This window comes from Suncus etruscus, chromosome 1 (genome assembly GCF_024139225.1).
Source record: "Suncus etruscus isolate mSunEtr1 chromosome 1, mSunEtr1.pri.cur, whole genome shotgun sequence".
NCBI classification, from domain to species: Eukaryota; Metazoa; Chordata; class Mammalia; order Eulipotyphla; family Soricidae; genus Suncus; species Suncus etruscus.
The window spans coordinates 187,533,143-187,554,149 of record NC_064848.1 but is presented as its reverse complement, the minus strand read 5'-3'; the positions used below and the strand labels follow the sequence as shown (position 1 = coordinate 187,554,149).

The 21,007-nt window shown below is 47.8% G+C and overlaps 1 protein-coding gene across 1 annotated transcript in view; it reads right to left on the bottom strand.

Moving 5' to 3' along the window:
* Positions 1–21,007, bottom strand: part of WIPF2 (WAS/WASL interacting protein family member 2) — a 47,231-nt gene that overhangs the window by 9,581 nt on the left and 16,643 nt on the right. Inside the window, exons 2-5 of the mRNA XM_049779959.1 lie at positions 15,369–15,500; positions 10,946–11,078; positions 9,124–9,243; positions 8,181–8,825 (exon numbers count right to left, since the gene is read on the bottom strand). Coding sequence (XP_049635916.1) covers positions 8,181–8,825; positions 9,124–9,243; positions 10,946–11,078; positions 15,369–15,431 — 961 coding nt within the window. The 5' untranslated portion in view covers positions 15,432–15,500. The remainder of the gene's footprint in view (positions 1–8,180; positions 8,826–9,123; positions 9,244–10,945; positions 11,079–15,368; positions 15,501–21,007) is intronic.

The following is a 21,007-nucleotide window of genomic DNA, read 5'->3' as shown; positions in this document are numbered from 1 at the left end:
GAGCTGAAGAAATAGCACAGGGGGCAGGGCGTTTGCTTGCCTGTGGCCAACCTGGGTTTGATTCCCTGGCAACCCATATGATCCTTTGAGTCTGCTAGGACTAATTTCTGAGCACAGAGACAGGAATAACCCCTGATCACTGCTGGATGTACATCCCCCCTAAAAATAAAGGCAAGTCTGAAGGAAAGACAACATCCCTGGAATAAATTCTAAGGTGCTATGTTACGTCTAGATCTGCACTGGTTACAAATAGCAGTTATCTTTTTCTTTGTATGGCGCTGAGAATGAACTCATGCATGCAAGATGTTTTATCTACCACGGAGCCTTATCCCTATCCCAGCAGAGCAGCTATCATTTATTAGGATCCTAATAAAAGATACTAACCTGAGCACATTATATTCAGTATATCTACCCATCATCACGACCAGGTTTCCAGGCCATAGGTGGTCTGATAACTGGGAGATTAAGCTCAAGGTTTTACCTTTCATGCATTAAACCTTAAAACATTTTATACACTCACCCTTGCAAAGTATGTGCTGTTAGTCCCATTTCACCAATGAGGAAACTCTGTGGTTGCAACGCTAATGAAATTACACCCAGCACACACCTGCTGTTTTGACTATTCCCAGAACACTTCTCATACCTACCACAAGAGAGGGCATCTCATTGCAACAAATTTACAACCTCACGAGATGGAACTAAGTACCTTTGGAACGGAGGCCAAGTCTGCTAAATAGCTGTCACTCAAACAGCACTAGGTAAGACTACTGGGCTAAATTGTCCACACCACTTCATTAATACAGCTATTATTCCTACTGAAGGGCTCTCAGAATCTCAAAGGAGAGACTGTAAATAAGCAAGTAACAGCAAATAGATGATGGACTCAGTCACGGAGCCCAAAATGCAAGTCTAGTTCGCGTTAGTTTCCACACAGAATGCCAATTCTCCTCACTCTTCCCAGGGCCTTGTTAAGGTGTTTAGGTCAACAGTGGCCATTAGAGGAAAACTAATAATCTAATAATTAGGGAAATCTCTGAATCTTGTTTTCATTATAAAACTGCTCAAACCAAAGCTCTTTTAGGTTATCCTAGAAACATTTTCCTGGGGCCGGAGAGATAGCACAGCGGTAGGGCATTTGCCTTAGACGCAGAAGGATGGTGGTTCAGATCCCAGCATCCCATATGGTCCCCCGAGCCTGCCAGGAGCGATTTCTGAGCGTAGAACCACGAGGACAGGAGGAACCTGAGTGCTTCCCGGTGGGACACAAAAAACAAAAAACAAAACAAAAACCAAAAAAAACAACTTTTCCTGAAAGCTCAGATTTCACAGAGTCCTGAGAATTTCTCTCACCACGGGGCAGGGGTAGAGAAAGAACGGATTAGCGAAGAGCAAAAGAACAGGGTAGATGGCAGGGACAAGAGCAATCTTGGCTGACACACAGAGCAGAGGCAACAGAAACTCAGGAGTTAGCTCCTAGGGTTATGAACAAGCCAGGTTTGACCCCTGGCACACCAGCAGTATTCTCTGAGCACCAAGCCAAGAGTAAATCATGAGCACAGTGGGGTGTGGCCCTAGTAAACAAAAGGAAAAAAAAGTGACCTGCTTGGCAGCTTGCTTTATTTTAGCTCCTTCCCTCTGGTCACCTGCTACATCCAGTAAGGGCTGAGTTCTTTTGTCAGATCCAGCTTTAAGATTCTGTCAGATGACAAAACTGGAAGCCAAGGACCCTAGAGAAACAACTAATTTTTTTTTTGTTGTTGTTATTGTTGGTTTTTGGGCCACACCCGGCGGTGCTCCGGTTACTCCTGGCTGTCTGCTCAGAAATAGCTCCTGGCAGGCACGGGGGACCATATGGGATACCGAGATTCAAACCAACCACCTCTGATCCTGGATCGGCTGCTTGCAAGGCAAACGCTGCTGTGCTATCTCTCCGAGCCCAGGACCTCTTCTTAATGCCATTTTTGGAATATATTCCAACTGTCTAGTTACACACACACACACACACACACATATATTTTGGTTTTGGGTCAGTCACACACACACACACACACACACACACACACACACACACACACACACACATATTTTGGTTTTGGGTCACACCCGGCAGCGCTCAGGGATTACTCCTGGCTCTATGCTCAGAAATCATCCCTGGCAGGCACGGGGGACCATATGGGACACCAGGATTCGAACCAACCACCTTTGGTCCTGGATCGGCTGCTTGCAAGGCAAACGCTGCTGTGCTATCTCTCCGGGCCCGAGAAACAACTAATTTGTAAAACAAAACGAAACAAAAATTCTGGGGTAAGAAATGACTTTTATATTACACGATAATCCCAACTTTGAAGAAAAGATGACATTCTCTTTTAACAAAAAGAAGAAAAAGAAGTCCACAAAATAGCTGAAAAGTCTTTGCATAAAACCACTAACATGCTAAGAGTTTACATGTTGGGACCAGAGAGATAGCATGGAGGTAAGGCGTTTGCCTTTCATGTAGAAGGATAGTAGTTCGACTCCCGGCATCCCATATTGTCCCCGGAGCCTGCCAGGAGCAATTTCTGAGCCAGGAGTAGCCCCGAGAGCTGCTGGGTGTGACCCAAAACAAAACAAACAAAAAAGAGTTTACATGTCATTTTCAGAGGCTTCATTTTACCCCTACCTCTGAGAGTTCTGTGAACACCATCCTAAGATGATGAAATAAACTAAGTGATCATTCTTTCTTGTTTTGGGGCCATACACTATCTTGCCAGCCCACAGTAGACATTTGAAAACTTCTCAGTTCAACCCACAGAAATCACACATTTCCTTTTTTTTCTTTTTTTTGGTTTTTTGGGCCACACCTGTTTGATGCTCAAGGGTTACTCCTGGCTAAGCGCTCAGAAATGCCCCTGGCTTTGGGGGACCATATGGGACGCAGGATCAAACCGAGGTCCTTCCTTGGGTAGCGCTTGCAAGGCAGACACCTTACCTCTAGCGCCACCTCACGGGCCCCAAACTTTTTTTTTTTTGGTTTTTGGGTCACACCCGGTAGCGCTCAGGGGTTACTCCTGGCTCTATACTCAGAAATCGCCCCTGGCAGGCTCTGGGGACCATATGAGATGCCGGGATTCGAACCACCTTCCTTCTGCCTGGAAGGCAGATGACTTACCTCCAGGCCATCTCTCAGCCCACATTTCTTCACTTCTATTCCTGGCTGGGATTAGAAAGACATGAACTTTGTTTAAATACACAGTGTCCCTCCAGGGTAGGGGTAAAGGCCACACCTGAAGGTGCTGGGAAGTCATGTGGTGCCAGAACTGAACCTGGGGCTCCCACAGACAAAATGTGCATTCATGTTCTTTTGAGAATCATTGTCCCAACCCTTGCACTCACAAAAATAAATTAAAGAAATCCCTACAAGGGCCAGAGAAATAGCACAGTGGTAGGACATTTGCCTTGAATGTAGCAGACCTAAGACAGAAGGTGGTTCAAATCCCAGCATCAGGCAGGAGTAACCCTAAGCACCACCGGATGTGACCCCAAAACAAAAAAAGAAAAAGAAAAGAAAAAAAATCCTACAGTAAAAAAGAATTTCAGGAACAGGAGAATACCACAGCAGGGAGGGCTGGCACATGCACCTGCAGCCGGCCAGGGTTCGATGCTCTGCATCCCTTAAGTCCCTCAAATCTGCCAGGAGTGGCTCCAAAAAAACCAAAACAAAATAAAAAAAATAATATTAAACTTTAAACTGAGGGCTGGAGAGATAGCATGGAGATAGTGTTTGCCTTGCATGCAGAAGGACGATGGTTCGAATCCTGGCATCCTATGTGGTCCACTGGGCCTTCCAGGAGTGATTTCTTTTTTTTTTTTTTTTTTTTTGGTTTTTGGGCCACACCCGGCATTGCTCAGGAGTCACTCCTGGCTGTCTGCTCAGAAATAGCTCCTGGCAGGCACGGGGGACCATATGGGACACCGGGATTCGAACCAACCACCTTTGGTCCTGGATCGGCTGCTTGCAAGGCAAACACCACTGTGCTATCTCTCCGGGCCCCTCAGGGGTGATTTCTGAGCGTAGAGCCAGCAATAACCCTTGAGCGCTGCCGGGTGTGACCCAAAAACAAAAACAAAAAAACCCAAAAACCCCAACTTTAAACTGCCAACTTGCAAGGTACAAACCAGCTACCTAACAAGCACATACAGGTTAATGGGCTTTTGATAACATTCCCTCCTAAGAAGTGACCGATACCTGGAGGACTGTTTACATGAAACACCGAGAAGCCATCTGTGCAGGGTGGGGCTTGATGTCCAATGATCCAAAGATGTGGGAGCCTGAACTCTTGGCGCTATAGCTGACAGAGCTAACCTGTTTCCCTCCCTCCCTCAAGCTCTAATTTCAGTCAAGCTAGTCTATTAAACAATTACACAATTTCTACTTTTTAGGGTTCCTTAATCTCCTCCTCACCTAGTTTAGCACCATGGCCCATTGCCACATTCACTCCCTTCCACACCTCCCCAATTCCTCTGCCTCACTCTCTTCCTTATAGTCACACATGCCTAAAAATTGCTAACCCTGGGCCAGACAGCTACAAGCATTAATGTATGGATCTGTCCACAGAACCAATAGGAATAACCCCAGAGCAAAGAGCAAGGAACAGTCTCAGATCCACTGGGTAAGATATGGATACCTGATAATACTGGTTAATATATTTGGGTATTTTTTTCATGGGGATGTTGGTGTTTTCATGTTTCACGATCCTGGGTATTGTACCCAGGGCCTCACAAGCACTTACATATGTACACACATGGACACAAACCCTGGTTGGCAAGGTGGGTGTTATTTTTTCTTGGAGGGGATGCATGTAATTTGTTTCACAATACCTGGGTATTGAATTAAGCCCAGGACCTCACAAATGCCTGTAAGGCATGTGCTCAACCACTGAGCACAAGCCACATCACTCACTAGCCCCTACACAGTATTCCTAGGTGACCCTCTAAGCACATACAAGGTACCAGCCTCACTGTAAACCTATGGTGCCAAATTTCCAATCGGTCTTTTGAGGGGCCGATTAATCTAGCACATTCTCCTAGTCCCTTCTCTCTCCACTGAGTGCCTCATGCCCTTTCTGTCTCCCTTCAAATCTCCTTCACTAGGGGCCAGAGTGGTGGTGCAAGTGGGAAGGCATCTGCCTTGCCCGAGCTAGCCTAGGACGAACAGCAGTTTAATCCTCTGGTGTCCCAGATGGTTCCCCAAGCCAGGAGCGATTTCTGAGCACATAGCCAGGAGTAACCCCTGAGCATCACCGGGTGTGCCCCCAAAACCAAAACAAACAAACAAACTCAAATCTTCACCATCGGCTAAGGGGTAGAGCACACATTCATCTGACGGAGCTGAATTCCTGGTAATATGTTCCCCCACAGCACTGCTGGGAATAGCCCCAGTGGCCTCTGGCACCACCAGGCCCACATGCTCCCACCACCCCAACCACTGACCCACTTCTTTATATATCTACTCTGCCTTTACAATGAAAGGACTATCTACATTCTTATCTTTATCAAAGGTCAACATTTACCTACAGATCAGACTGCATTCCTTCTTGCCTTTGCAAGAACATTACTCAGGCAACTTTTCCCAAGAATCAGTCCATCAGTATACACACAAGACACTGAAGTATCTCCCATCTTGTGGGAGAGAGGGGACACCCCATAATCTCACACGTTCCTCCAGCAAACATTCCATTTATGTCTCCCCATCCTCTGACAGCAAACTGCTTACTGATTTCTCTCCAAGTTGCCATGCCCAATTCTTTCCTTCCTCCTGTGTTTCTTGAAGCCATCCTAAGCAGATTTCTCACTTTCTTCCTGTACCCCTACATTAACATTATTCACATAAATCCCATGTGACCTTGGGAGTCACAATAAATGACTTCCAAGTCCCCATGACCAACAGTCATTCTCAAGCTTCAACTCACCTGCCTGCCTGCCACTGAGTAGAGATAATGAGCCTTTCTAACTTGAGCTCTCCCATTCTCTCTCTCTCTCTCTCTCTCTCTCTCTCTCTCTCTCTCTCTCTCACTCTCTCTCACACACTCTCTCTCTCTCTCACTCACCGTCCTTCTGCATTAAAGGCAAACACCTTACTCCATGCTATCTCTCTGGCACCCCCTCCTTCCCTCTCTAAGATCTTGAACGAATCAGGGCTCAAAGGCAGGAGGCCAGAGGCCTCAGAGCCTCTGTCTATCTTCTGATCTCACATAGCTTGTGGTTTTCAGTACCGAATTTCTTTCCTTAGCTCAGCCTGTTCCCTGAACTCTGGGGTCAGATGGTCATTCATACTTTTGTCCCAGAGGTGGCATAGTATTATGAGCAAGATGAACTTAACTCACCCCCAACTGAGCACTTTGCTTCTCCCAAACTTCCTGCAGTCTATCCACCTGTCCAGTTATAACATCGTTCTCCTTGGGGGTCTCCTTCTGCCACTTTGACCCTTAGTAATGTGTTTAGAATAGATAAGCTGCTGCTGCTAGTTTGTATGTGTTTTTCTCTCTCTCTCTCCCTCTCTCTTCTCTCTCTCCCTGTCTCTCAACACACTCACACACATTCAGCACTTACTACTGGCTCTGCACTTACGATTACTCCTGGTAGTACTTAGAGGTCTATACAAGGTGTCGGGGATAGAATCTGGTTCTGCTATGTGCAAGCAAAGAACCTTATCCACTGTACTATCTTTCTGGCCCATATACTCTGATCTTAATTTAAGAAAGTAAATCAGGGCCGGAGCAATAGCACAATGGTAGGACATTTGCCTTCCATGCAGCCAGTCTAAGATGGATCCAGGTTCGTTCCCCAGCATCCCATATGGTCCCCCAGGCCTGCCAGGAGCGATTTCTGACTGCAGAGCCAGGAGTAACCCCTGAGCACCAGGTTGTGTCCCCTGCCCCCCCCCCCCCAAAGTAAACCAATAAGGAGCTGGAGAATGTTTAATGCACTGAGCATATGCCCAGGTTCAACTCCTGGAATTGCATAGTCCCCTGAGCACTTCCAGAACTGATTCCACCCCCACCCCCCCAGCTCACAGCCAGGAGTCATCCCTGAGCAAGACCCAACCATGGTGCCAAAAGAAGCAAAACGGTAAATTAGTGATATGAATCTGTTCACTCCCAATGCTCTTTAGGTCCCCAAAAGTTCTCTCATGAAATCTAGCTTTCTGATCTCCTTACTATTGCCTCCTTAAGGCTTTGGCATTTGCTGTTCACTCTGTCTGTGTTAGCTATTCTCCCAAATAACTGCCTAGCTGACTAAACCCTTTCCTCAGATCATAGCCAAACCATCACTTTGTCAATAAGTCCTTCCCTGACCTTAACCTATCCCAACCTCAACCAATCCTGTAACTTAAAATATCATGACCACAGACTAAAGAGGCAGTACAGAAAGTAATGCACCAGCCTTGCAAGGGGCTATGTCAGACATGACACTAGTTTGAATCCTCAGTACTCACTGCAGGATCACTCTGAATAGTTCACTAGGCGTGAACACTTCCTTCCAAATCATTAACCCCCCTTTCCTCAACACATATACACCCAGAATATCCTATTCTCCATCTCTGCTGTGTATTCTTTATTTTCCCATTTCAGTGACACTCAGGGCACCATTTAATATAGGAATCAAACCTAGAGTTTCAGTATGCAAGACATGCCCTCCAGCCCTAAGCCTCTCCCAAACTTCTCTGCTTTGTATGTTTCTGAAACATGTATATACTACATATATTTAAATATATCTTGGTTTTTCTTGTTTGTTTTTTGTTTGTTTTAGTGTTACCAAGAATTGAACCCAGGCTTTACATATGCAAAGTGAAGTGCTCTGCTACTGAGCTATATCCCTGGACTACATTTTTCATTTTGTTTTGTGACACTCAGGGTTTACTCCTGGCTGTGCTCAGAAATTGCTCCTGGCAGAGTCAGGGGATCAAACCCAGGTTGGCCACACACAAGGCTAACACACACCCTACCCACTATTATTTAATTATTGACTATTCTGAGAAAAGAGGATTTTGGGAGGTGGGGTGTTAATCTGCTTATCACTGTGCCTTTAACAACCCTCTAAACTCAATACACCTCCTGTGGAAGCTTACTATGTCTCTTCTGTTCTCCATCACTGAAGGAAGAGGGTGAATAGCTCAACTTTCAGACTAAAAGGGCACTTACCTGCTCCCCGACTGGGAGGTTCTCGGGCTGGGGGGGGCGGCCTGTTACTCTGTAAAGAAGGGGACACAGAGGTGGGTGGAGGAGGCGCGTGGCCTCGGATGGGCCCTGGTGTCTTCCGATGCAAAGAATTGTGTCTCTGTGGCAGCTCTGGGGCTGACTCATTTGTGGGACTGGAGGGTCCATTAGGGACCCCTGGAGGTTGGCGGTAAGGTGGTGGTGGGGGAGCCAGAGACTGGCTGCTTGGTCCTGTTCGGAGATTCACAGGGGAGGGAGGTGGCTTCACAGGAGGGGGGGCAGGCGGCCCATCACGACCCGGGTGAAGCCTCTGTCCGGGGGTGGGCGGCAAAGGTTTCTCTCTGTTATAGGCCGGCCCTTTGTTGCTGTGTACAGGCAGAGGTGTGGGGGGCGCATTGGCCCGACGCCCGGGTGGTGGTGGAGGTGGAGCAGAGGAGCTGTGCTTCATGCCCGTACTGCTGGTGGCATGGGGCCGAGAAAGGTCTGGCAGCGAGGGTCTCTGCATCCGGGGAAGTTCTGGGAGGGAGGCGCGGCTGCTCTCCGTATCATCTTGAGGGCGCCCACTGGCTGATGACACGGGAGGCTTGGGGGCAGCAGCCCGAGAACTGGGGACTTGAGCTGCCTTGTTCTCTGCAAACACACCAGAAGGCACTGGATCAAAGGCACTACAGTGATTTATCCTCGCAGGACCTCCATGTCCCCCAGATCCCCTGCAGCCTGCACACTGCAGTGTGTCTTCCCCTCACTTCAAGCCCAGACATGACAGCAAAGACCGCCCACAAAACTGATCTGATTCCTTGGTTTTTGCTTCATTCCACTCTAATTCTTCTCTGCTCCCACTCCTTTCTCCCACCACTACAATTGCACCTATCCAGGAGCAGACAGTGGCCAAACTAGAAAATGCCCTACAAGTGCACATCCAGGATACCTGAAATGTCCTTGGTGCCCACAGGCCTGAGCTTGGGCACACCGCCTTGAAAGAGACCTCCTTTAGGTTGTAGGGCTGCTGCTCCGGAGCCATAACCACCGCTGCTGTTTCCTTTGGGTTCTAGAATACAAACCAAAGAGCTTTCACTTCATGTGCCATGAGTGCTGACCAGGTCAGTCCTGAAGAGAAACCCTTTCTCTGCCTGAACTTTAATTTGCAAACAACCTGGCTTTGGGCTATTAAAAAAAATCTATATTGTCTATTTGATCCTTTCCCAATGTGTAGCCCTGGTGGCTTCCAGCACTGCTGGCCATGATCCCCATTAAAGGAATAAGCTGGAGGGACTGGAGAGATAGTACAGTGCATAGTTCTCTGTTTGCCTTGCATGTGGACAACCAGGGTTCGATCCCAGGCATCCCAATTAGTCATTTATGCACTGCGAAGAGTAATTCCTGTGTACAGAATCAGGAGTAAGCCCTGGGAACCACCAGTTATGGTGCCAAAAATAAACGTAAGGAAAAAGTTAGAGACTGAGGGGCTGGAGAGAGAGCACAGCGGTAAGACGCTTGCCTTGCATGCAGAAAGACGGTGGTTCGAATCCCGGCATCCCATATGGTCCCCAGAGCCTTTCAGGGGGGATTCCTGAGCATAGAGCCAGGAGTAGCCCCTGAACGCTGCCGGGTGTAACCCAAAAACCAAAAATAAAAGAGAGAGAGAAAAAGAGTGTACAGGGCTTAAGTCTGAGAGACTGTACAGGGGTAAAAGACTTATAAAGGTGTAAGACCGAAATATATTAATAGGCATACAACTTTGATCTGATTCCAAGACCAAATGGTCCCTAAGCATTGCCAGGTGAAGTCCTGGAGGGGCCAGAACAGTGCCAGAGTGGCCTAGAAAACCCCCAGCACTACAGGGTCTAGTGGACAAGCATTCTTGGATCCTGGGACTGATCTACCAGCCCAGTTGGCCAAGAACTGCCAGGAGAGGCCCATGAGTCCCCAGGCTACCTTTTGGCAGTCCCTCACAAAAATGAATATTCAAAACACATTCATCTCTTTGCTTTTTGGACTAAGATGTGCACTAACATTGCAAAGGTCTATCAGGTGGATACTTGCAGCAATTATAAATGAACTGCTGGGGCTGGAACAACAGCACAGCAGTAGGGTGTTTGCCTTACAAACCTGGGACAGGCCTGGATTCAATTCCTGGCACCCAAGATGGTCCCCAAGTCTGTGAGGAGCAATTTCTGAGCACAGAGCCAGGAGTAACCCCGGAGCACCACCAGATGTGACCCAAAACCAAAAGAAAAGAAAAGAATCACACGCTCTAGGGGCCGGAGAGATAGCGTGGAGGTAAAGCGTTTGCCTTTCATGCAGGAGGTCATCGGTTCGAATCCCGGCGTCCCATATGGTCCCCCGTGCCTGCCAGGAGCAATTTCTGAGCCTGGAGCCAGGAATAACCCCTGAGCACTGCCTGGTGTGACCCAAAAAAAAAAAAAAAAAAAAAAGAATCACACGCTCCAGAAGGCCAATTTCCAGGACAATGGCAGCTCCTCAGAACAAAGCCAAGGAACAAGCCCTAACCAGCACTTGTTGAAGTAGGAGATAGTGATCTGAACTCTCTAAGAATGCTTCCTGGTCAAAAAGAAATCTCTCGAGTATGGGAAAGAACAGATGGAAGATAGCTAAAGACCATCTGAAGCAAACTCTCCCCAAAAGCCTGTGCTTGGACACTCAATGCCCAATAACCAAAGTGGCATGTTGCCAAGTGTTCAGGCCAACCCCATGGCCCGCCCATTCTCAGGGGTAGGAAGTTCACTCACTCTCGAGGATAGGAGCACTCCGGTCGTTAATGTTGGTCACCTTCTTCAGTTTGGTCCCTCTGCAGATGTCTTGCAGGAGAGCACCACGGCCTCGATGCTCCTCCCTGCTCAGCTTGGGCGGCTCTGTGCTCGCCTGGAAGAAGGAAGTAGCCCATCTGAACAGTTCCCTCAAGTTCCCTAAACTGAGCCATACCATACCATACCATACCATACTCTGCTCACTCCCAGTGAAAGGAACAATATGTCTGTGGAAGAAGCTGTGACCGTGCATCATCACTCCTCCCATACATTTCTCCTAGCACGTTTCTGTGAAAAAGCTGATCTCTCAGGCTGGAGAGATAGCATGGAGGTAGCGCATTTGCCTTGCATGCAGAAGAATGGTGGTTCAAATCCCGGGATCCCATATGGTCCCCTGAGCCTGCCAGGAGCGATTTCTGAGCATCGACCGCTGCTAGGTGTGACCCAAAAACCAAAAAAAAAAAAAAAAAAAAGCTTTTCAGATATTATAACTGTTATAATTGTTATTAACCAGGGCTTAGACCATACCTTGCAGTGCTCAGGGGCTATACCTCCCTTTGTGCTGGGCGGAGTCTCTCTTGGAGGTACTGAGGGGATCATAAACAGCGCCAAGGACTAAACCAGGATGACTTGCAAATAAGTCAAGCAGATTACTTCTGTACTATCTCCCTGGCCCTTGGGTACTTCTTTGTTTTGGGGGCCACATCCAGCCATGCTCAGGGGTTATCCTGGCTCTGTGCTCAGGGATCTTTCCTGATGAGATGCTGGGGATCAAACCTGCACTGACCATGTTCAAGGCAAGCGCCTACCGCTGTACTACTGCTCCAGCCCCACTTGAGTACGCTGACATTTGCAGCCCAAGAGAAAACCTGCCTGTTCAGTCAGATGCTGAAGCCAGACCACACAATTCACCAGGCTTTTATCATGTGGGTGTTCACCAACCATACAATATTGCTTACCTACTACCTATGTGCCAGGCTTACGTGCTACATTTTTTACATGTTATCCTCAGCATCAAGGCAAACATTTGCTGAGTCCCTAACTATGTTTCAGGTGCTATGCTAAGCACATCAAAATCTCACTTAAGCACAGAGCCAGGAGTAACCCCTGAGCACTGCCGGGTGTGACCCAAAAACAAAAAACAAAAAACAAAAAAACTCACTTAAGTTTAAAAACGGGAATAGTATCTGGCTGGTGGCAGAGTGCATGCCTGGTCCCTGTGAGACCCTAGGTTTAATCCTCCCAGCCAGTCAGCACCTCATCACCAGTGATACTGAGGGCTGCTGGGGCCCCAAGCTCTGTATCAACACTGATGACAATAGCAGAAACTAGAGCTTGAAATACTGTCATGAGACTAGGTCATCGTTACCCAGCTATGGGCCAAAGAGCTGAGTGATTTCACAAGCTCCGGCACTCAGGAACTTATCAGGTGAATGATAAAGCAAGCAGCCAAACCAGGACAGGGACTCTAAATTCCATCTTCTCTCAAAGCACATAGTGTCCTATTGTCTCCCTCTTCAGTCTATCTTCTGAATAAAGAACCAAAACACACTTCACTGCTTAAAAGATGAGAAAATGGGGCCGGGCGGTGGCGCTGGAGGTAAGGTGCCTGCCTTGCCTGCGCTAGCCTAGGACGGACCGAGGTTCGATCCCCCGGCGTCCCATATGGTCCCCCAAGAAGCCAGGAGCAACTTCTGAGCGCATAGCCAGGAGTAACCCCTGAGCGTCACAGGGTGTGGCCCAAAAACCAAAAAAAAAAACAAAAGGTGAGAAAATACAGACTTAGGAAAGTGAGGATCATATGAGTACTAAGTGTGGAATGAGATTTTGAGATTTGAATACTGGCCTGACTGGTGTTCTCAAAAACTACTTTTCCTACTCATTTGTTCTGTTTTGTTTTAGGGCTTCATCCTATGGTGCTCAAGGCTTACTCTTTTTTTTTTTTTGGGGTCACACCCGGCAGCGCTCAGGGGTTACTCCTGGCTCTTATACGCTCAGAAATCGCTCCTGGCAGGCTCGGGGAACCATATGGGATGCCGGGAATCAAACCACCATCCTTCTGCATGCAAGGCAAACGCTTTTACCTCCATGCTATCTCTCTGGCCCCACAAGGCTTACTCTTAGCTCTCCATTCAGGGATCACACTTGGCAGGGCTCAGAAACCCTGAGTGCTCAGAAACCCTGGTGCTGGTGATGGAACCTGGGTCAGTCAGGTTCAAGGCAAGTGCCCTACCCACTACATTGTTGCTCTGATCCCCCTGTCTCTCTTCCTGACCTCACTGTCCTCAGCCTCAATCCCAGCCCACTGTCTACACTATTAAGAGTACCTTTCAGGGCCGGGCGGTGGCGCTGGAGGTAAGGTGCCTGCCTTGCCTGCGCTAGCCTAGGATGGACTGCGGTTCGATCCCCCGGCGTCCCATATGGTCCCCCAAGAAGCCAGGAGCAACTTCTGAGCGCATAGCCAGGAGTAACCCCTGAGCGTCACAGGGTGTGGCCCAAAAACCAAAAAAAAAAAAAAAAAAAAAAGAGTACCTTTCTGATGAAAGTCCTATCAGGTTACTCCTGCAGTTGAAAATATTTCAACCAGGGGCCGGGCGGTGGCACTACAGGTAAGGTGCCTGCCTTGCCTGCGCTGGCCTTGGACGGACCGCGGTTCGATCCCCGGTGTCCCATATGGTCCCCCAAGCCAGGAGCAACCTCTGAGCACATAGCCAGGAGTAGTCCCTGAGTGTTACTGGGTGTGGCCCAAAAACCAAAAAAAAAAAAAAGAAAATATTTCAACCTTCCCAGAATCACCAGGGAAAACATCTATACTCTCAGCTTGCCCTGCCAGTTTCATCTCCTACCATACTTCATCTTAAGCAATATTTTCTCACACAAAGACAAATAATTTTTTATTTGTAATCATTTCTCACAGAATAACACCCTTCCACTTTTGTGCCCCCAATTTCTCTTCCTAGCCAAACCGTATTCATGACATTTTGATGTTCTCTATCCAAATGTCCTTTTGAGCAATGGGAATGAAGAAAAGACTAGAGATAATATTGGGACAGTGGTGGAAGGTGTGGATACAATGGGTGGTACCTCTGTACCTCAATATTATACTCTTCAATACTACTATAATCATATTACCGGAAAGAAGCAAAACAAGCCAATGTGACCCTTAGCAGACCTCTCAGGGATCAGAGACAAGGACAGCCTACATTTGTCCTCCATCTTCCTATCCACATGTCTTTAAATGTTATCTCATACTAAGAAGCCTCAAAGTATCCACTAACACTAGGACCAAAAATTAAAACATTTGGAGCTGAAGTAATAGCACAGTGGGTAGGGCGTTTGCCTTACATGTGGCCAACCTGGATTTGGTCCCTGGCATTCCATATGGTGCCCAAGCCTGGCAGGAGTGCCAGGAACAATTTCTGAGCACAAAGCCAGGAGTAACGCCCCCAAGTACCACCGGGTGTGGCACAAAAATAAAAACAAAATTAGAACATTAAAAACTATAGGGCCCGGAGAGATAGCACAGTGGCGTTTGCCTTGCAAGCAGCCGATCCAGGACCAAAGGTAATTGGTTAGAATCCTGGTGTCCCATATGGTCCCCCGTGCCTGCCAGGAGCTATTTCTGAGCAAACAGCCAGGAGTAACCCCTGAGCAACGCCGGGTGTGGCCCAAAAACCAAAAACCAAAAAAAAAAAAAAATTATAGGGGCCGGAAAGATAGATGGAGGGAGGCGTTTGCTTTGCACGCAGAAGGACAGTGGTTCGAAGCCTGGCATCCCATATACGGTCCCCCAAGCCTGCCAGCCAGGAGCGATTTCTAAGTGTAGAGCCAGGAGTAATCCCTGAGTGCTGCTGGATGTAACCCAAAAACCAAAACAAAACAGAATTATAGAAGCCGGAGTGATAGCACAGTGGTAAGGCATTTGCCTTGCATATGGTCAACCTGGGACAAACCTGGGTTCGATCCCTGGCATCCCATATGGTTCCCTGAGCCTGCCAGGAGCAACTTCTGAATACAGAGAGTCAGGAGTAACCACTGAGTGGCACTGGGTGTTGTGAAAATAAACGAAACGAAACAAAACCAAACCTAAAAAACAACCCATAATTATATTTTTTAAAAAAACTAGAATTATAGGGGCTGGAAAGATAGTACAGCAGGTAGGGCACTTATTTTGCACGTGGCCAACCTGAGGTTCGATCCTTGGCACTCCATATGGTCCCTGAGCCCCACCAAGAATATTTCCTGAGTACAGAACCAAGAGTAAGATCTGAGCACCACCAGGTATGACCCCCCCCCAAAAAAAAAAACAAAAACAAAAACAAATAAATATAAGCAGCAACAACAAACTAGAATTATAGAGGAAGTGCTAAACAAGAACTCTGGGTGGGACAATCAGACTACCTACCTGATTAAAGCTGGGAGGCGGAGGAGGCCCAGGTGGGGGCGGTGGGGGAGGAGGAATTGGCATCCTTGCCCTGCTCGCAGCTGGCACTGCTCTCTCTCCGTCTTCTTTTGTAGCGTTAGGTCACTCATATACCTGCAAAAGAAACAGAAATTCATGAGCACCCTTGGCCTCTGGCTCTTGAGAAGCAAGAAACCTGGGCAGGACATCCACATTTCTGACTTCCCTGTGACTGAGGCTGGAACTTAACCAACTTTTTTGGGGGACGAGGGGAAGGCTCCCAAACAATGCTCAAGAGGTCTGCAGGCCATGCTCTGTCCAGTCGTGCTGGGGATCACTATGGCCACTCTCGTGGTGCTCAGGGCCACCAGCGTCATACCTAGCAATGCTCAGGACGCCATGGGATATTGGAGATGGAGCTCAGGTCCTTGTGCATACAAGATGTATATCCCTGACCTGCCTAAGCCTTGTGCTATCTCCCCAGACCCTCAAATACTTCACTGGGGGGATCTGAAAGGTATCAAATCCAAAGCTTCACACATGTGAAGTGTTGTGTGTGAATATATCACTATAATTGGAACTACAATTTCATGGTATAGGACACTTCATTGAAGACAAATATGTTAGGCTTTGAAGGCTACATTATATTCATTATATGCCTTTTTGCTATTATTTTATTGGTTTTGGCCATACCCTGTGGTGCCGGAGAGATAGCATGAAGGTAGGGCATTTGCCTTGCATGCAGAAGGAGGGTGGTTTGAATCCTGGCATCCCATAGGGTCCCCCGAGCCTGCCAGGAGCGATTTCTGAGCTCTTAGCCAGGAGGAACCCCTGAGTGCTGCCGCGTGCGACTCAAACCGCCCCCCCCCCAAAAAAAAGTTATTCATAGGGGTTTCAGACATATAATGTTTCAGGACCAATATCACCACCAGTGTCAACCTCCCAGATTTCTCATAAAAAATGCAGAGTTAGGACACAAGGAGGTCCTCTGAGCCCTTCTACTTGTTCACTAACCAATAACAAGACTCTAATCAGGAGCTGGGGGTATAGTGCAAAGAGCTGGAAGATATGCCTCACATTGAGGAGACAGGGGTTCAATGCCCGAATCACATGGTCCCAAGAGTCGTAGGTAGGTGTATTTTTGAGAAATTGTAATAATAAAAACATAAGCAGAGGGACCAGAGCTATATTACAGGAGGTTTGCCTTGCACATGGCTGATCCAGGTTCAATCCCTGGCGTCCTATACAGTATACATAGCCTGGCAGGAGTGATTCTTGAGTACAAAGCTAAGAATAACCCCTAAACATAGCTAGGTGTGACCTAAAACAAAGCATAAAAACAAGCAGACTTCCTAGTTCTGAAGTCTCCCAAATACATTAAGATCACATTCCTTTTACATCCTGAGCTCTTTGGAGAAGAGAAACTGAGGGACTAGATGCAGATATTCAAGGCCCACTGGAGTGGGCCCTTCAGAAAAAGAGAAACTACAGAAGAATCTAAGATTATGAGAAGACCACAAGAGTGCAAAGCTTTTCTGCAACAGCTTCCAAATTACCTTCTATACATACACAACTCCAGAAAAGCCCATTTGAAAGAACTGTATTAAAACTCCTTCCAGGGGCCAGGGCGGTGGTGAAACGGTAAGGCATTTGCCTTGCACACAGCTGACCTAGGAGGGATCTCAGTTTGAACCCCAACGTCCCATATGGTCCTCTGAGCCAGGAGCAATTTCTTTTTTTTTTTTTTTTTTGGTTTTTGGGCCACACCCGGCGGTGCTCAGGGGTTACTCCTGGCTGTCTGCTCAGAAATAGCTCCTGGAAGGTATGGGGGACCATATGGGACACCAGGATTCGAACCAATTACCTTTGGTTCTGGATCGGCTGCTTGCAAGGCAAACGCCGCTGTGCTATCTCTCCAGGCCCAAAGAGCAATTTCTTTTTTTTTTTTTTTTTTGGTTTTGTTTTTGGGCCACACCCTGTGACGCTCAGGGGTTACTCCTGGCTATGCGCTCAGAAGTTGCTCCTGGCTTCTTGGGGGACCATATGGGACGCCGGGGGATCGAACCGCGGTCCGTCCTAGGCTAGCGCAGGCAAGGCAGGCACCTTACCTCCAGCGCCACCACCCGGCCCCCCAAAGAGCAATTTCTTTTTTTTTTTTTTTTTTTTTGGGGGGGGGGTCACACCCAGCGGTGCTCAGGGCTTGCTCCTGGCTGTCTGCTCAGAAATAGCTCCTGGCAGGCACGGGGGACCATATGGGACACCGGGATTCGAACCAACCACCTTTGGTCCTGGATGGGCTGCTTGCAAGGCAAACGCCGCTGCGCTATCTCTCCGGGCCCCCAAAGAGCAATTTCTGAGTGCGTAGCCAAGAGTAACCCATGAGCATCACCGGGTGTGGGTCCCCCCAAAACAACATAATAAAGTAAAATAAAATAAAAACTCCTTCCATTTGAGGCTTTTTCTTCAAGCCCGTGTTCTCCCCGAGCACATGTCTCCCTTTCTTGTCTAAATGTTTCTTTGTTTACTTCCATTCTGGAGAAGCCCATGTTCTCTCTCCATTATGTACTTCTCCCCACTCCCTATTCACATCTTTTTAAATAAGTTTCACTAAAAACTTTTTCTTTTTCATGGGGAGGGATTTTGGGGCACACCAGGCAGTATTCAGGGGTTACTCCTAGCGCTGTGCTCAGAAATTATTCCTGCCAGACTGGGGGGGGGGGGTGTACACATATGGGATTCCACACAAGGCAAACGCCCTACACGCTGTGCTATCATTCTAACAAACCCCCCCCCGTTTTTTTTTTGGATCACACCCGGCAGTGCTCAGGCATTACTCCTGGCTCTACACTCAGAAATCACTCCTGGCAGGCTAGGGGGACAATATGGGATGCCGGGATTGGAACCACTGTCCTTCTGCATACAAGGCAAAATGCCTTACCTCCATGCTATCTCTCCAGCCCTTCTAACCCCTCTTAAAACTTGCTTGCTTCACCATTCTGCCTCCTCCTGAAAGGCAACGGACACAGCATGTCTGTGCTGAGTTTAGGACTGACCTTCTCTAGCTGGTGACTAAGGTGGGCAGAGCAGAGATGAAAATGTACCTCCTTTATACCTCACTTTTTTTTTTTTTTTTTTTTTTTTTGTGGTTTTTGGGTCACACCCGGCAGTGCTCAGGGGTTATTCCTGGCTCCAGGCTCAGAAATTGCTCCTGGCAGGCACGGGGGACCATATGGGGCGCCGGGATTCGAACCGATGACCTCCTGCATGAAAGGCAAACGCCTTACCTCCATGCTATCTCTCCGGCCCCGATATATACCTCACTTTAAGTAAGAGTCACCAGCAATACACATACACCAAGGAGCAGCCTCTATGTTTTAGGATGGAGAAGGCGGATGTACACCAGATGTTGCTCAGAGCTTACTGTTGGCCCTATGCCCAAGGAACCATAATGGGTGTCAGGACTGAACCAGTCTGACCCTCTGCAAGGTAAGAGCACCAGCCCATTTTGGGGGGGGGGGTGGAGGTGAGAAGGAAACATGCCAGGATTGAACCCTCAGCATCAAACAAACAAGGCAAGCCCTAGTGTGATGAGCTTTATTTCTGATCCTTGGCATCTTTGTCAGGTTTTGATTTTTTGTTTTGTTTTTTGGTTATGCTCGAAGGTACCCAAGGTTTTTTGGCTCTGCACTCAAGGGATGCTCAGGGGCTATAAAGGGGTGCTGAGGATTAAACTCATGTTGGTCACATGCAAAGCAATCTCCCTATACACTATACTACCTTTCTAGCCCTGTATATGTATAAACTGAAATAAGGACCCTTGAACTTTGCTGAGGGAGGCACTTATTAAAGTCAGGTTTTTATTCTCCTTGTGGGACTTTGTAGGTACATTTTGTCTTGTTTTGGGGCCATACTCAACAATGCTGAGGAATTACTACTAGCACTCAGGAATTACTCCTGATGGTGCTCAGGGAACTATATGGAATGCCAGGGATTGAATTCTGGTCAAGCACATGCTAGGCAATCGCTCTACCGCTGTACTAACACTCCAGTTCATTTTGTTTTTAGGCCACACCCAGTGGTGCTCAAGGATCACTCCTGGCAGATTCACGAGATCATATGAGATGCCAGGGACTGAACTCAGATCAGCACATGCAAGACAGTGATCAACCCGCTATGCTATCTCTCCAGCCCCAAAGAGAAAAGTGTTTCTGTGTTTTGAAAAAGAGGAAAAGCACTTTGTTTAAATTTTATCATAGATGTGCCTGAATTCTGTGATAAATTTGACATCAGAAATTTTGAAGTGGGGCCGGAGAGATAGCATGGAGGTAGCGAGTTTGCCTTGCATGCAGAAGGAAGGTGGTTCGAATCCTGGCATCCTATATGGTCCCTCGAGCCTGCCAGGAGCAATTTCTGTCTGAGCATATAGAGCCAGGAATAACCCCGAGTGCTGCCGGGTGTAACCCAAAAAAACAAAAAAACAAACAAAAAAAAAAAAAAAGGAATTTTGAAGTAATGCACTCCCATCTTTATTTCTTTTCTTTTCTTTCTTTTTTTTTTTTTGTTTTTTGTTTTTGGGCCACACCCGATGGTGCTCAGGGGTTACTCCTGACTGTCTGCTCAGAAATAGCTCCTGGCAGGCACGGGGGACCATATGGGACACCGTGATTCGAACCAACCACCTTTGGTCCTGGATCAGCTGCTTGCAAGGCAAATGCCGCTGTGCTATCTCTCCGGGCCCTCCCATCTTTATTTCAAAGAAACTGATTCATGGGGCAGGAGAGAGAGCATGGAAGTAAGGCGTTTGCCTTTCATGCAGAAGGATGGTCATTCGAATCCCAGCATCCCATATGGTCCCCTGTGCCTGCCAGGGGCAATTTCTGAGCCTAGAGCCAGGAGTAACCCCCGAGTGCTGCCAGGTGTGACCCAAAATCAAAAAGAAAAAAAAAGAAAAGAAACTGATTCATAAGGATGTGAAAAGATGTAGTAGCACAGCAGTAGGGTGTTTGCCTTGCATGCAGCTGACCCAGGACGGACCTGGGTTGGATCCCCAGCATCCCGTATGGTCCCCTGTGCCTGCCAGGAGTGTCTTCTGAGCGCAGAGTCAGGAGTAACCCCTGAACGCCATCAAGTGTGACCCTAAAACAAACAAACAAAATAATCACAGGCTGGGCCGGGCGGTGGCGCTAAAGGTAAGGTGCGCCTGCCTTGCTTGCGCTAGCCTTGGACGGACCGCGGTTCGATCCCCCGGTGTCCCATATGGTCCCCCAAGCCAGGAGCAACTTCTGAGCACATAGCCAGGAGTAACCCCTGAGCGTTACCGGGTGTGGCCCAAAAACCAAAAAAAAAAAAAAAAATAATCACAGGCTGTGATCCAAAAACAAATATTTTTAAAAGACTTGGTGCATGAAAAGTGGCACAGCACAGAGGGCAGTGAGGTCACATATGTTGTGACACTAATTGTGGCACTCTGGTGGTGGTCTTTGCACTCCTGAAAGCCTCAGCCTGCCCCCACCTTCTCCTCTCCTACCCCAATAATCCTACTCCCTGTCCTTAAAAATAGCATTTAATGGGCCGGAGATATAGCATGAAGGTAGGGCATTTGCCTTGCATGCAGAAGGACGGTGGTTCAGATCCCGGCATCC